This window comes from Crassostrea angulata, chromosome 9 (assembly GCF_025612915.1).
Source record: "Crassostrea angulata isolate pt1a10 chromosome 9, ASM2561291v2, whole genome shotgun sequence".
Taxonomy (NCBI): Eukaryota; Metazoa; Mollusca; class Bivalvia; order Ostreida; family Ostreidae; genus Magallana; species Magallana angulata.
This window is the reverse complement of record NC_069119.1, coordinates 38,443,217-38,461,590: the sequence shown is the minus strand read 5'-3', so window position 1 is coordinate 38,461,590 and position 18,374 is coordinate 38,443,217. Positions and strand designations below refer to the sequence as shown.

At 34.3% G+C, this 18,374-nt stretch overlaps 1 protein-coding gene across 1 annotated transcript; it reads left to right on the top strand.

Moving 5' to 3' along the window:
- The first annotated feature begins 5,389 nt into the window (after positions 1–5,389).
- Positions 5,390–15,406, top strand: LOC128163965 (hypoxanthine-guanine phosphoribosyltransferase-like). The gene is made up of 8 exons (XM_052827665.1): positions 5,390–5,525; positions 6,639–6,745; positions 7,489–7,672; positions 9,857–9,922; positions 12,478–12,578; positions 13,334–13,380; positions 14,017–14,093; positions 14,273–15,406. Exons 1-8 carry the CDS (start codon positions 5,484–5,486, stop codon positions 14,321–14,323), a joined length of 675 nt encoding a protein of 224 aa, XP_052683625.1. The 5' UTR covers positions 5,390–5,483; the 3' UTR covers positions 14,324–15,406.
- Positions 15,407–18,374: the final 2,968 nt, after the last annotated feature.

The window sequence follows — 18,374 nt, the reverse complement described above, 5'->3', positions numbered from 1 at the left end:
ATTGATGATCACGCCGACTGTATTTCGGGGATTTGTCTTCAATTAGTTTCTAGTATAACATGTAATTGAACATATACATACATAATAGCGAGCGCAGCGAGGCGGCGCGAATCGCCGCTCGCGTAGCGAGCTCCATAGACAACGTGTACGAACGGAGGAAATTCGAGTTGAAATCTGCACATTGTTCAAAGAAATTTTTATGAGGCCACGTGAAAACGTTCTACTTTCCCAGTGATCCTTTGCTCTGCATAGCAACATGGCGGAACAGGAAGCGTTTCTAAGAAAAATTCTTACCTGTAAATCGCATACATCATTTTCATTTAACAATAAAAAATCTAGCTGCAGATCTGTAGCTCTCTGGTTGAAAAAATTCGGATAGACAAACCAGAGAGCTACAGTTCCAAGCGTTGTAAAAACCTCCGATTTACGCCGCCGTTTTTGTGTCGCTCGCTTCGGGAATTATATCCGACTTTAAAAGCATTCAACCGCCTAAAAAATGGACCCAAATGAACCCAAATTCAAGCGGAAAACAATTATAATAAAATCCTCATAATTTAGGGAAATTTGGAAAAATAAAAGCCGAAGGTCCAAAACAATAATTAAAATTATTTCAGTATATCTTTAAAAATTGTTTTTGAAAAATAAAGATGAGCATTTTATCTCGATTTGTAAAAGTATATAATGTTTGTAATTATATTCAAATAATATAAATATATATATTATATAAAAATAAAACAACTTTTTAAAATAATTTTAATTATTGTTATGGACCTTCGGCTTTTATTTTTCCAAATTTCCCTAAATTATGAGGATTTTATTATAATTGTTTTCCGCTTGAATTTGGGTCCATTTGGGTAAATCGACGCACCCGAGATCTCGCTACTAGGTAAACATGGTTGTCATAAGGCGAGTTTTTTAAAACGATGACATTCCAAGGCGAAGGATGGCCGTTGTGAACCATTGAAAGGAAAACAAAGTTAGCAGAGTTAGGGTAAACTATATGTTTGATTAATAAATCCAATTTTTTAGGCGGTTGAATGCTTTTAAAGTCGGATATAATTCCCGAAGCGAGCGACACAAAAACGGCGGCGTAAATCGGAGGTTTTTACAACGCTTGGAACTGTAGCTCTCTGGTTTGTCTATCCGAATTTTTTCAACCAGAGAGCTACAGATCTGCAGCTATAAAAAATCCTTTTAAAATCATTAAAGTAAACAACACATATGCTTACGTAAAAAACTGTACATATGACGTCATTTCCTTCCCCGAATTTGTCCGACAATTTACGAAAACTGTCGAGGGCAAAACGTTAAGTATGAAGTCACAGTGATCTCGCGTTTTATATTCCCGCGATACATTTAGAGGTGGATCAAGCATCTGTAATGAATGTAACGTGTAGGAAGTACTCAGTAGGATACTGCGCTCGCTATTAACGGTGACTCTTTGGCTGATTAGTTTGTTTTGATGATTTTTTTTGCTCAGTAAATACACATGCAAGTTCATGCTAAATTTATTGCATATTGATCCAATCATTGCATACGTTAGGTAGGTGACAAAAAATTTTTAAAAAAGAAAAGTCTAATCGTTATTAGATCTACGTGTAGCCACGTCATTTTGTAATTAATAAATAAGTTTTCGAGACAAAGCCAAAGTTTTTTGGTTTGGTTAAGTCCACGGGTTTATTTAATGCTCAGTGGTGGTTTTTTGTTTAAGTGTATAATTAATCCTAGGAAGGGACCATTGGAATAAAAGTTTGATATGTTCCGGTTCCTTGCGGTGGTAAAAGTTTTCGAGACAAAGCCAAAGTTTTTTGGTTTGGTTAAACGGGTTGCATTTAACAATGATGACAGATGTGTGGCTCCTTCTGCGCTCGCCCCAACGGTCACACCGTAGAACATATTAGCGAGCGAAGCGAGCTCTAAGAACCAGTGTGCGCGGGAAAAAGAACGAGCAAAACCTACAGTTCATCAAACAAAATTTTATGTCTACGTCCCATAATGCTCTCTAATGTTTTCACCCGTGGTGCTATGCCAAAAAATGGCTGACTTTTAACTCGTAATTTACGGTGACTTAAAGTTTGAAGACACGTTTTGAGTACCGCATATGCTTTGGCGAGACTCAAAAGATTTGTTACATGCTTCCATACCTTCGTATTGAGTCGAGAAACGTAAACAAAGACGAACAAAGTCATGGATGACGTCACAATGCTCTCACGCTATATTTTCCGCGATAAATTTAGAGGTGGATCAAACATCTGTAATGAGAGTACTGGTTATTGCAGTATAGACTGCGATACCTGCCTCATTGACATATAATTTGTTTTTAATTTTTTTTAATATAGAGATTTTATATATATATTAACTAGCAAGAGCCATACTTTACTGTCATATCGATCCATTTTTAAGCTAATTGTGCATGCATGTACAGTAGGCAGGTAAGTATATGAGAAGGGGGGAAATAAACAATAGAACATTTTGAACTAAATAAAAAGGAATAAAATGAAAAAATAAACAGGTAAAAAAAATTATGTAGATATTGCATATAGTCAGACTATTGAATTTAAAGGTGGGAAATTACACACCTACAAACAGGTACCCCCCCCCCTCTCTCTCTCTCTCTCTCTCTCTCTCTCTCTCTCTCTCTCTCTCTCTCTCTCTCTCTCTCTCTCTCTCTCTCTCTCTCTCTCTCTCTCTCTCTCTCTCTCTGGGTAGGGGGTTGCGCTGTATGCATCATAACCATTAAAATTAGTACCTTTGGCATACTTATTGTAGAGCAATACTCTCTCAAAAATTCTTTGACGTTCGTTGATACCTAAATAAAACTATAAGTTGACAATGATGTGTAATTCTTGCTGCGCTCGCCAGAACGGTAGCACCGTAAAACATATTAAAGCATTAATTAGCCCCTTTAAACGAAAAAATCCCATCAGAGTTGTCCAGAGTTCTCTTTTTAGTAGGACCGTTCCTGTTATATATACATTAGATAACGATGTTAGTAGGACCGTTCCTGTTATATATACATTAGATAACGATGTTAATAGGACCGTTCCTGTTATATATACATTAGATAACGATGTTAGTTGGACCGTTCCTGTTATATATACATAAGATAACGATGTTAGTAGGGCCGTTCCTGTTATATATACATTAGATAACGATGTTAGTAGGGCCGTTCCTGTTATATATACATAAGATAACGATGTTAGTAGGACCGTTCCTGTTATATATACATTAGATAACGATGTTAGTAGGACCGTTCCTGTTATATATACATAAGATAACGATGTTAGTAGGGCCGTTCCTGTTATATATACATTAGATAACGATGTTAGTAGGACCGTTCCTGTTATATATACATAAGATAACGATGTTACATGTAGTAGGACCGTTCCTGTTATATATACATTAGATAACGATGTTTGTAGGGCCGTTCCTGTTATATACATTAGATAAGATGGTGTAAGACATCACGGTGTTCGAAATTTTCATCCGGGGCTTTCGTTCAGTACGTCTTCCAACTGTCGGTGTCCTAAGGGTGGGTCCGGAAAAGGTGGTTCCTTTGGATGTCGCTATGTTAATGTTTTGATATTTCGTTTATATTCAATAGTATGGATATCAATAAGATTTTGATAAATGATTATTTTAATCAGGCGTAAACTTTAAACGGGTTTCGTGAACTGTCACTATTTAATAAATAGCCCTCGTATTCACAAAGATATAAGATTTTTTAAAGGGATGGAGAGCTCACTACTACACAGTGTTTTGTCCATGTATTAATTTAATTATTCCATTCTTATTGCATGCAGAAAGCTCTTCAATTGCTGTTTTATTTTATCGATAAACAGCTTATCGGGAAAGCTAAGAATCTCATATGGGTACCTCTCTGTTCAATATCACATTGAGCTAAAGTATTTGTTATATATAAACTATTATGTTTGAGAATCTCGGGAATTTTGATCCATCCCTGTACATTTTCAACTTTTATATCGACCATATCAACGGACTGTGAAAAAAATATCATTAATCAAAGTGAATTAACTCGATCCCAAATGTAACGTATGCGCACTTTTGAAAAATATCAAAGTGCATTGTTACATGATGCACTTTACAACAAGCGTTTGCAGTCTATTCTGTGTCTGATATTTTCTGTTTTTCTGGGGAAAAACTCAACCCTTTTCAGTGTAACTACAATTAAGGGTATTTATTAAGATATTGAAAAGTTTTATATAAAGCACCAAATAAAATCAACAACGCTAAGCATCCTAATATAAATACTAAGCCGGTAAACTTAATATATTAATGTGAAATAACACACCTGGAAAAAGTCATTCAAATTAACCGTAAATTATTTGATTATGAAAGATATAATGAGCTTTACAAATGTCAAATAAGCGAAATTGCAAATTAGTGAATATCAAAAGCCCCTGCGGGATTCGAATTCAGATATACGGATCACAAGCCAGGCACTTTATCCACTCGGCGATGAAGTAAGTAACATGTTGCCGTCGATAAATTCCTTTTGATAAACAAAATGTCGTTTCCATCAGAAGACATACATTATGTAACGATGTGTTATTCCACCTTAAACCCTAGAGAAATGGCTTATGACAAAGATCATCTGGACACTAACGCGCGGTATTCAATTTGTCTGTCCCGCCTTTATGTGTTATAGTGCCAACGACATCCAAAAATAAGCATTTAATGCTTAAATAAATTCAAAGTTAAAAAAATATATTTTTTTCCAACATTAAAATCCCTCGTAATTGAACAAAATATTAATGATTATACATGTCAAAAATAAAACTTGAAACAAAAAACTTTCCAAAATCTAACACAGCAATCATCTTTGCTAGCCCAGGGTTTTCAGTCGACTCCGCTCCCCATTAATGAATTGGACCGAAAACCCTTCGCTAGCTAAGATGCACTGCAATAGAATCCGTTGGAAACTGAAGACTCCAATGATATAGACTGGAAACAAACCAAAACTAACATCACAACTAAATAAAACTTCCATAGCATGATAGCAATGAGATTGGTAATAAAAGAAACGGCTATAACGTGCATCATGTACAGATTTCATGCGCAGATCCAGGAAATTTCCCAAAGGGGGGTGGGGGGTGGGGGTGGTGGTTGAGTGATAAGTTTGTTTCCGGGAAGTTGAGTGGGTCCGAGGCCTAATTCGGTAAATTTAGTATGTAATTTAACAAGTCCCGAAAACCCCTCCCCCTAAATCCGCGCGATATTTGCGACGATGCTCTCTCTCTCTCTCTCTCTCTCTCTCTCTCTCTCTCTCTGGAGATTAATTTTTCCGGGAAAATTCATTCGGAACTCTTCTGCTCTTTTTATATCTATGGAGTTTACAGAGTAAACCGAGGGCTATCGAATGAGTAAAACTAGGTCATTATTCACGTGTGTACATAGTGATTGTGATAGTAAAAAGAGAGAAGGAGAGTGTATAAATTTAACGTGGAGAAAAATAAATAACCATGTCAGGAGACAACGCTCAAAGGAGGACAAATTTCATCACGGTAAACGCACAGATACTGTATTATAGCTGGCGCTTCGATCAGCCACATGGCACCACGGGCACATTAGGCGTACATGTAGTTCGAATTTGTTCAAAACTGTATTTACGTTTTTTTAACGTCATCTTCTCTTGTAATATGAATACTGTTTCGTTTTGAAGGTAATGAATTTACAAGAGGAAGGTTAAAGCCTTCGGTGGATTTGATATGCAATACGTTTTTATGACCTTTTTTTTTAACATCTTTCATTTGTATTTTTTAATACAAAAATACAAAAGTTGGAACACATGGGCTCGTTACGAAGTTTTTTCAACCTTTTAATATCTACCACCTATATACAATAAAATAGTATTTTATTGTATATTGGTGGTAGATATTAAAAGGTTGAAAAAACTGTGTGACGAGCCACTGTGGTTGTAATATAATGTACAAAATAATGTCGTTTTATTTAATACTTTTTAGTTTCATGTCACTTATGTAATTTTTTTACTTATAGTTTCTAAATGTATTTTATTTTGATTATATAAAAGTGGGGGTTTTTTTTCAAGATAATATATAAAATTTTTATCAGATTGAAATGCCCCACAAAATGTTGGCCTTTGACCTAGATTTGAAGGTGACTGACCGAGTAAAGAGTGTCAATGCTCTCACATAAGATTCACGTAGTTCAAGACAACCCAATTTAACAAACCATTGTCTGTTTAGAATTTTGATTATAGAGTCACACAATATATAATTTATAGTTTTGATAACCAAAATTCCTTATTTTTATTTTAACTACATTTTCCAGTGGAAGAAATCAAACTTGCATGTTTAATGATTCTGTAAGCATTTTCAACAACTCTATGTGATAAATTAATGTTATAATAAATTTAATCTGAATATTTGTACCATATTAATTGAAATTTAACATATATTAATATGTATTCAGGCATAATGATCAGACCATTTATCAGTACATTAATTAATTTTTAAATAATTTAATTTTGGTTTCAACATACAATTTCATTGGTTCAAATGTATATATTTCACAATTACAGTTTTATTGTTGTGTGTGTTCTATTAAAAATGATAAAAATGAAATTATTTTGAGAGCTTTTGTTTCTGAATTCTTAGATACAGGATGACACCCCTGGGTACAGACTGGATGAGTTCTGTATCCCCAAACACTACGAGGACGATTTATCGCGAGTTCTGATCCCAGCTGGTTTAATTAACGACAGGTCAGTAATGAGCTAAGAAGGAATTAAATCAACACGAAAAAAATCATATCTCATAATTTGTGTGTGATGAATGAAACTTAGTAAGTGTTTGTGATATTTCTGTTTGACAAACTTGAAAGAAAACCTATGTAGAAAACTGTTGTCATATTTGTGGGTAAATTACATGTAGTTGATGAGTTTAAAAAGTGTTTAAAGACATTGGGGGAAAACAGTCATAAGTTTGAATGATGAATGAAATCATTTTGGAAAATTATGAAACCTGTCATATTTGTGATAAAAGAAAGTTATAAACTTAAAGTTGTATTTGTAAGATTTAGTTGATTTGAATGGAAAGGTGCAGTCACCCGATGCTATTTTTTCATCTAATTTTCTTTTAACTAATTCTGTACCATGTGATTGACATGAAAAGTATACGCATGGTATATACCGGTATATACAAACGTTTTACCAATTTGTTGATCCATGTACAGTTTAAATGTAAATGTATTTTTTTCATTTTTTTTTAACTTCTATATATACATGTATTTAAAAAAAAAATTCATCTTTTTTTACTTATATATACAGATAACATGTATTTTAGCATCTTCTACCCAAGAATCCAATTTGTTTTTCTAATCTGATGAGAATAACAAATCAGAAACTTGGCTTGTGAGGATGGTATTTTGGTGATTTAAAAAAAACAAATTTCAATTTTAAGTCCATGAGACTTTGTTTTATCATTTTTATTATAAATTGACAAACAGAATCGAGCGTCTTGCCCGGGACATTGTGGAGGATTTCGATGAGGACGGATTGGTGGCGCTGTGTGTACTGAAGGGCGGCTACAAGTTCTTCACCGACCTCCTGGACAAAATCAAAGGACTGAACCGCAACCTGGGCAGGTCCGTGCCGCTCGCCGTCGATTTCATCCGCCTTAAGAGCTATGTGGTAAGTCAGTGTTAATAATTGTTATATGTCTAGCTGTCAATTTTATCAGTGTGAGTAGCTATGTGGTATGTCACTGTTTTAAAATACTTGTTTTAATTTAACTCTTTTCCCCCTGATGCCACCATATGACGCATTTGTCATTTCCCTATAAGGTTTTCTTAGCTTCCCCCTGAAACTTTTTTCACTGTTTGAGTGGTATTGTTTTACTATAGTTATTTACAAGAATTATTGTCTGACCATGCCATATGATATACCCCTGTGATCGGGAAAGATTGAACTTTAACATTATAACTTTAGAGTACACAAATAAATTAACAGAAATTAATTAGGTGAGTTTATTCAGGTAATTTTACCTGTACGTTAAAAGAAATTACTGTAAACATAAAAATTAATGAATGAAATTTTAACATATGATCAACTTTTGTTCAAAAATATTTTTTCATGTTTTGAATAATGTGTTTCTTGTTTTATCTTGCGAATTGAGACCAATACACAACAATCATGATTTAATCAAAAGTATAGAAATTCATCCCTAGAGTAATATTTTATCAAACTATCATGGTTCATGTATCACTGCAATCAGAATTTTTCTAAGTTTTGCATTTGTAATTATTTTTTATATAAATTATATCAGATACCTGTAGTAAAGGTACAGAAATTCAGGTAAAAATACCTGTACACTATTGTATCTATTGTCTGCACAGTTACATGTATAAAGCAATATTTATTTCAAAATAGTTATTGTAATTTAGTCAAAACATTAAACTATTCAAAGGGGGATTTCAAAACATTTAGTTCAGACCCAGGTATCAGCTAATAATTTACCGACTTCGACAAGTTTCGTTTTTTGGCACCCCCCCCCCCCCCTTCGCCAATGTATAGCATAAATTATACAGCATTGTATATTAGTTTCTATTGGGTTTTATTTCTTAAATACTTTTATGGAACAGTATAACTACAAAATACTGGGAAAGATCCACAGTTAATGTGTTGAATTTAAGTTAGATTATGCCCAGGCTGACGCAATGCACATGTGCCGATGTTTGGAGGCCGCCATTGTTGTTGTCATGCAGGTGTCGTGAATTAGCCCTAATTCACTGCTAATCAACCAAATTCCTGTCATAAACTTCAAAGGAAGTGGATTGGTCATGTTTATTTCCACTTGGGGGTAATTTTAAACACACAGAATCATCTAGAATATCTAAACCAATCTCTGTCATGATCGTCCGATGCCGCCATTTTTTTAAAACTTCACAGGTGTGTGTATCACGTGATATCTGTCAAACCATTGCATAACCTGACTGTGTATAATCGTCTGTGTAAGGTAGACACTATTAGGTGTTATTTGCCACTAAATTTTGCTTCAGACAAGTAAAATAAACAAAGAAAATTGGGGTTCTATACGGACGCGTCATAAGTCGTCATTAGGGAAATGACCAATGCGTCATATCGTGGCATTAGGGGGTAAAGGGTAAAATGCTTCAGGGGGAATAGAGTTAAGCTGTTGATGTCATCTGCCTGAAGAGCTATATATTTATATATATATGAATAAACTGAAACATACCCCACAATTTTGTGTGAATCATGCACAAAATTCTTACTAATGATACAATCAAATATGGAGTTGATTATCGTTGAAATATGTGATGTAGAACAAAGAGAAAGCTTGGAGTGATGTAAGTCTATCAATGTAATCCATGCACTAGTCTCATGCAAAATTAAAACCCCTGATGATAAATCTACCTTCTTAATAAAGGGTGGTTCTAAATGATTCTTGCTTTGTAAGTCTAAGTCAGGCCTGATATACCACATATCCAGGACAAAAATAAAACAGGGGCCAATATTTTCCTGTATACAGTATGGCCACTGTCAATAATTTGTCGCAGTTTGAAGTGCCTCATTTTGATTTCTACTTCTTATCACACCCCTCGCCCCCCCCCCCCCCTTCTACAAACACATCTAATTCTCCCTTTATACATAACTCCCCTCTATGCTTACTTGCCCACAGCAAGCTTTTTACTTTCTACTACACATAGTAACAAGTTAAGTATCGAATAGAGTGCATAATCACTGTGAGAATCTAACATGATTATTCTTGTAGTAAACTGATGCTTTAAATAAATCTGTCATTGCATAAGTAATATAAATGCTTGAATAAAAACAGTTTTTGGAATATATTTGTAGGATGACCAGTCCTCAGGAAATATTGAAGTTATTGGTGGAGACAATCTGAAGAACCTCCAGGGCAAGGTAAGTTGGGATATTGAGGTTCATATGAGGTGTAACATTGAGGTTAATATGAGGTTCATATGATGTGTAACAGTGAGGTTTATATGATGTGTAACAGTGAGGTTAATATGAGGTTTATAAGAGATGTAACATTGAGGTTTATATAAATTGTAACATTGAGGTCTATATAAAGTGTAACATTAAGGATTATATGAAGTGTTATATTAAGGTTCATATGAGGTGTAGCAGTGAGGTTTACATGATGTGTAACAGTGAGGTTTATATGAGGTGTAACATTGAGGTTTATAAGAGGTGTAACATTGAGGTGTACAAGAGGTGTTACATTGAGGTTTATAAGAGGATTAACATTGAGGTTTATAAGAGGATTAACATTGAGGTTTATAAGAGGATTAACATTGAGGTATAGAAGAGGTGTAACATTGAGGTTCATATGAGGTGTAGCAGTGAGGTTTACATGATGTGTAACAGTGAGGTTTATATGAGGTGTAACATTGAGGTTTATATGAGGTGTAACATTGAGGTGTATAAGAGGTGTAACATTGAGGTTTATAAGAGGATTAACATTGAGGTTTATAAGAGGTGTAACATTGAGGTTCATATGAGGTGTAACATTGGGATTCATTTAAGGTGTAACATTGAGGTTAATAAGAGGTGTAACAGTATATAAATAGTGCCTGTTTGGGAGGGTAACAGTTGAAATTGACACCCCGAGAAAACCATTGTCAATCGACGCGAAGCGGAGGTTGACAATGGTTTTCGAGGGGTGTCAATTTCAACTGTTATCCTCCCAAACAGGCACTATTTATTTTGTTATACTGAATGTCTTCAGTTTTAAGAAAATTTCACTTCTTTTATATAGGAATAACGTGAATTCTACAGCGAACCGTACGCGCATAATTTTCGCGCATGTAACAATTTTTAATGTTACCCGTTGCTAAGTGCGTTGCTAACGCTGAGGGTAATAGAAAGGATTATGAACTGCGTCTTAACCAATCAGATTTCAGTATTTAACATGAAAGTATAACAATAAGGTTTATATGAGATGTTAAACTGAGGCTCATATGAGGTGTTAAATTATTACTTATTAGGTTAGTTACTGATTCACTACGGAAATATATTGGGTTGATCAATCTTATAGATGGCGAGGCAAAGCCAATGTTTACATGATGTGTAACAGTGAGGTTTATATGAGGTGTTATATTAGGTTCATATGAGGTGTTACAGTAAGGTTTATATGATATGTAACTGTGAGGTTTATATGAGGTGTAACAGTGAGGTTTATATGATATGTAACAGTGAGGTTTTTATGATATGTAACAGTGAGGTTTATATGAGGAGTTACAGTGAGGTTTATATGATATGTAACAGTGAGGTTTTTATGATATGTAACAGTGAGGTTTATATGAGGAGTTACAGTGAGGTTTATATGATATGTAACAGTGAGGTTTTTATGATATGTAACAGTGAGGTTTATATGAGGTGTTACAGTAAGGTTTATATGAGATGTAACAGTGAGGTTTTTATGATATGTAACAGTGAGGTTTATATGATATGTAACAGTGAGGTTTATATGAGATGTAACAGTGAGGTTTTTATGATATGTAACAGTAAGGTTTATATGAGATGTAACAGTGAGGTTTTTATGATATGTAACAGTGAGGTTTATATGATATGTAACAGTGAGGTTTTTATGAGGTGTAACAGTGAGGTTTATATGATATGTAACAGTGAGGTTTTTATGATATGTAACAGTGAGGTTTATATGAGATGTAACAGTGAGGTTTATATGAGGTGTAACAGTGAGGTTTATATGATATGTAACAGTGAGGTTTTTATGATATGTGACAGTAAGGTTTATATGAGGAGTTACAGTGAGGTTTATATGAGATGTAACAGTGAGGTTTTTATGATATGTAACAGTGAGGTTTATATGATATGTAACAGTGAGGTTTATATGATATGTAACAGTGAGGTTTATATGAGATGTAACAGTGAGGTTTTTATGATATGTAACAGTGAGGTTTATCTATGAGGTGTAACATTTAGGTTTATAAGAGGTGTGACAGTAAGGTTTATATGAGGAGTAACAGTGAGGTTTATCTATGAGGTTTAAATAGGGTTGTATGTAGAAGGCAAGTTATTGCACAATGTGTAGAGAAACATGAGGTTTGATTAAGAGGATTATATAATGTGTTCTATGAAGGAAACGTATTTTGTAATATGTAGGAAGAGTGAGGTGTAACATTGAGGTTTTTATGACTGTAAAAGACATGATTGGTCTGGATTGTGGAATATTCCTGTTGAGGCAGTTCTCATGAACTTCAATTGATTTTCTCATACCTCAATAGCAGCTGGGTTTCAGTTTTGGTTAAACCATATTTCTCTCGGGCTTCATTCATGGATGTATGATTTTTCTTGGGAAATTATCTTCCTAATTACCTCACTAACATGAAATGAATCAAGAGTGTTCCCTGTTTAATGGTAAAAGAGGTATTCAACACTATTGATTTCAATGTAATACTTGTATATGACAATTGAAGATGAATCTTTTACAGAATGTGTTGGTGGTTGAGGATATTATTGATACAGGTAAAACCATGCAGAAACTCCTAGAAATCCTGCAGGGAGTGAAACCAAAATGTATCAAAGTGGCCAGGTACGTGTATCAATTCATTCTCGTCGGATTTCACAGTACAGTATTAAATCTTCCATTTTATTGTCTGATGATAATAGCTATTTCTGTAATGGATGTTAGGAATCTGATTGAAACAGAAAAATGCTTTCTTTAGAGTTCCATCTGGGTATGAAGGTAGCTTGCATTGCAGATAAAAAAAAAATAAAAAGCATCAGTGGGCTTTAATATTTTGTTCTGCAATATTTACATTCCTGTAAAGCACGTGGAAAGTTACTGCAGATATTTAAACAATAAAATGCTTTCTTTGGCGATTCATGCAGGATATGAAAGTGGCGACATTGCAGAAAAAATGCATAACATGTGTTAGCAGGTTTTGTAATTTTTTTCTGCAATATCGCTAAAGGTGTGTGCAAAAATTTTTTCATAACATGCTAACGTGAGTTACTCAATTTGTATCCACACACCATTTCAATTATAAGGCTATATCTTTTTTTAAAAAATAATGATTTAATGCTTAAATGGTAGCTACCCTCATAGCTCATTTAAAACACCAAAGATAGCATTTTACTGTTTGTGTAAGATTTAAACAGCATATTAAAAAAATTACCAGGATAATTATGAACTTTGTTGGTCAAGTGACCAAATCCTTTGAAGCCTGAAGGGCTTGTAACTTGTGGTTGGTTACATGTATTATGTACAAATCAGTTTTCCCAGCAGAAGCTTTTCATTGTTATTCTACTATAAGCTTTCACTGGTCTTGTCATTGTCTCTTTCAGTATGCTGGTAAAACGAACACCTAGAAGTTCTGGATACAAGCCTGATTGTAAGTCTGTTACGTATTGTTATTACATCTTGAGTGTAAGTCTGTTCCATCTTGTGATTACATCATGAATCTAAATTTGTTACATATTGTTATTACATAATGAGTGTAAGTCTGTTGCATCATGTGATTACATCATAGTATAAGTTTGTTACATACATTATGAATGTAAATCTGTTATATTTTGCGATTACATAATAAATATTAATCTGATACGTATTGCGAATACATCATGAGTGTAAATATGTTACATTTTATGATTACACCAAGAGTGTAAGTCTGTAGCATATTGTTAATACATCACAAGTTAAATGTAACCTCCTTTTATTAAATCATTACTGTTACTTGGTTACATCTTGTGATTACATCATGAATGTAAGTCTGTTAGATCTTACAATTACAATTTGCGTTAATGTATGTAACCTCCTGTGATGAAATGATGAATGTAAATCTATTACATCTTGTGATTACAAATTGTGTTAATTTGTGTAACCTCTTTTGATAACAACAAGAATCTGTAAGTCTAATATGCTTTGTAACCATTCTGATGATAAAGGATAAGAATACTGAAGTTTGAGTTTGTATTACGATGCCTTATTTTCTATTCTCTTTCAATGGTCTATTTCCTTATGATTACAGACACTGGGTTTGAAATTCCTGACATTTTCATCGTGGGATATGCCTTAGATTATAATGAATACTTTAGGGATTTAAATGTGAGTATTTACCTCAGCGTACCAGATTAAACACTTTTGGATTCAGTTTTCAAAGTGTAAACTTCTCTATATCAGGATAAGACATGTTGTCAATACAGGTTGGAAGTGGGTATTTGCTAGCATATGTTTAAATATAGTTAACACAAGTGTATTTAATTGAAACTAAATTGTTTTTGCAGCATGTTTGTGAAATAAATGAAGCAGGGAAACAAAAATATGCATCCAAGTGATAAAGAACCAGAAAAAAAAGGTGAAGAAGCAACAGTGATTAAATCAAAAGTCCGCAAAGTCAGAATGTGAAAACCAGGCCTTATATTGGGCTCGTACTCAACCATTTTATGGAGGGAAATATAAATGATACTTACAGATTTAGGAAACAATTTATCACAGAAATATTCCCAGCACTATACTGGGGAAATCGGTGTAGAACTATAAAAACTTTATAAATAACAGTGGACCCATACACACAAAAAGTCAGATTTTGTTCGTGTTCTGTAATTACAATTATTAATAGGAATAATGTCACAATTAGAAGCTTTGTAAGTGCTTATTGCTATTCCATGAAATATTGGCAGTGATTGGAAGAAATAATGCCCAATTGTTTATGATGATTCTCACTACATAGTTTTTTTATTATCATGATTTTCATTTGTTATATTATATTAGATAGGGGAGTCATATTTTGTATACTGGCTAATACTGCTATTAGATTTGTTCTGTATTCATAGGATGTTATGCCAACATAGTACGTCAATGTAGTAATCTTGGCGTAGTAACGTCAACATAGTGATGTCACTGTAGCATTATATGTCAATTTAGTTATGTCAACATAAAATATCAACATAATAATGTCGGCATAGTTATTCCAACATACATGGAAGATGACTGACATAAAAAATCTGAGGAGTTTATTTATAATTATTGTAAATCGAATATCATGTTTATAAGGAGGCAATGTATTGATATGTATCTTTGTTTTGCATTGAATACACCATTTTATATTTTTATACATGTTTTATGGCTGCCAAATTCCAATTCTTTTTTATAGTATATCTATTGTCTCTTCTTATAACAATACATTGTATGATTCTTCGAGTATTGACATCATTTCATAATTATCATAATAGGGACTCTGTTTTCTCCAGTGGGGGTTTTCAGTCGTGCATGAATTTAATCTATCATCATAGAGAATTAATTTACCACTTTGTGAATTTCAATGCATTTCATGATTTTATTTCTATTACAATGTAAACACGAAGTCAATCTGTCCATGTAAGCTGTGACTGAGAACTAAAGATGTCAATCAAAACCATCATAGTGTTGTGGTCTCTTTTGGAAGTCCAATTAAATTATATATTAGTACTGCAGTATTTATCTGATAAAACGTAAATATGTTTTAAAATGTTTTGGAAAGGTAAAATTATAAAATCCCAAGCAGGATTCGAACTCATGACTTAGAGATACGTAGGTAACGCTTTAACCCAGTGTGGGCTTCATTGGATTTGATCACACCCAAACCAGAGTTATCACCTCATAATACTCAAAGAGTTATTCCCTATTTCTTAAATTCATTTCATTTCAGCGTATTTATTCATTATTCATTACTAACAGTGAATTCAAAGTGAGTGTTACTGTACAGTGAAGTACTGAGTATTGAACAGTTGATAGGATGTGAACCATTTTGTGTGGAACCTTGACATCAAACATCCGGCTTTCTTTCAGTTGAAGTAGGAGAGATGGTGAAATATTTCAAGTGATTTACACTTCTTAACTTACAACGACATAAATCCATGGTAAAAATAAAAATGTCCGTCTTGATAACCATTGTTACGTCGGAATGATGGCCATGCGCGGATCCAGAAAATTTTTCCAGGGGGGGTCCGAAGGATAATTGTGTTTGCCAGGGGGGGTCCGAGGCATATTTTCGCGATAATTTTACTATGTAAATTTAATAAATTTTCATTTTCCAGGGGGGGTCGGGACCCCCTCGACCCCCCCCCACTAGATCCGCGCATGATGGCAGACTGTCTCAAGTTGGGAGAAAATGGGATGGGGGAGGGTGTGCAATATTTTGCAGATTTGTCGATCTTCCCCTCAGAGGTTTTGATGTGTTGCTTTTTGACTTTGTTGAATATACCCACCGACAGTCTTCCATCTGTTGACTGACTTTCTTGTTCTTGCGAATAATCCATTCTCAGTTTCGATTTTCTTGGAAGAAATTCCGCAAATCGCTTTAAGGTGGTATGGGACACTTCCATATTGTGACGTATTTCCGATCGAAATAAACAATAAAATCAAGCATAATTTGATGAACTTCCCCCTAAATTGTTACCTAACGGCGTAGCGCAAGGGGTTAGAGCGTTACCTACGAATCTGTAAGTCATGAGTTCGAATCCTGTTGGTGATTTTATAATTTTACCTTTCCAAAACATTTTAAAACATATTTTTTGGTCAAATATTGTAAAATTAGAAAATTTTAAAACGGTGAAAGTATTTTGATTACAGTGTACTTTTATCCACATTAATATCGACAGGTGTCCCATACAACATTAATTTCTTAGCATTAATTATCTAACCCTAACTATATTTTTGTAAGATGGTCTTTGTTTGTGTACTTTAGAGACTTAAGAGTCGGTGGACTAATTGAAAATGACTAATAGTTAGGTCCACGGTGGACTAATTGAAAATGACTTATAGTTAGGTCCACGGTGGACTAATTGAAAATGACTTATATTTAGGTCCACGGTGGACTAATTGAAAATGACTTATAGTTAGGTCCACGGTGGACTAATTGAAAATGACTTATAGTTAGGTCCACGGTGGACTAATTGAAAATGACTTATAGTTAGGTCCACGGTGGACTAATTGAAAATGACTTATAGTTAGGTCCACGGTGGACTAATTGAAAATGACTTATAGTTAGGTCCACGGTGGACTAATTGAAAATGACTTATAGTTAGGTCCACGGTGGACTAATTGAAAATGACTTATAGTTAGGTCCACGGTGGACTAATTGAAAATGACCTATAGTTAGGTCCACGGTGGACTAATTGAAAATGACCTAAAGTTAGGTCCACGGTGGACTAATTGAAAATGACTTATAGTTAGGTCCACGGTGGACTAATTGAAAATGACTTATAGTTAGGTCCACGGTGGACTAATTGAAAATGACTTATAGTTAGGTCCACGGTGGACTAATTGAAAATGACCTATAGTTAGGTCCACGGTGGACTAATTGAAAATGACCTATAGTTAGGTCCACGGTGGACTAATTGAAAATGACTTATAGTTAGGTCCACGGTGGACTAATTGAAAATGACTTATAGTTAGGTCCACGGTGGACTAATTGAAAATGACCTATAGTTAGGTCCACGGTGGACTAATTGAAAATGACCTATAGTTAGGTCCACGGTGGACTAATTGAAAATGACCTATAGTTAGGTCCACGGTGGACTAATTGAAAATGACTTATAGTTAGGTCCACGGTGGACTAATTGAAAATGACTTATAGTTAGGTCCACGGTGGACTAATTGAAAATGACCTATAGTTAGGTCCACGGTGGACTAATTGAAAATGACTTATAGTTAGGTCCACGGTGGACTAATTGAAAATGACTTATAGTTAGGTCCACGGTGGACTAATTGAAAATGACTTATAGTTAGGTCCACGGTGGACTAATTGAAAATGACTAATAGTTAGGTCCACGGTGGACTAATTGAAAATGACTTATAGTTAGGTCTACGGTGGACTTATTGAAAATGACTTATAGTTAGGTCCAAGGTGGACTAATTGAAAATGACTTATAGTTAGGTCCACGGTGGACTAATTGAAAATGACTTATAGTTAGGTCCACGGTCAATAGGCTTATGTGAGACCGACCAATGTATGATTTCTGGCGATGTGAGACCGACCAATGTATGATTTCTGGCGATAATGCTAATTATGAAGGACGTTGTGTTAGTACTTATTTTAAAAAAAACGGAATTCGCCGGGCCCTCTCCTTGTCAATATGAATCTAAAAGATCCTATCAGTGACCTTTAATTTTATTTTTAGATATGTTTGACTACATATGAACAACCGGTAGTTGATCTAAGTTTAAGGTGGTCAAGCGCCGTAACACCCCCCCCCCCCCCCCCCCGTTTTTCTTTCTTTCTTCGATCTATTTAACCAATACACTGACATTTTATATAATATACAAATATCTTTATCTTTTCATCTCTCTTTCCACAAATGTACGTTCTTCACTCCTTTTCTCCCTTTCAATTTTCAAAGAACATGC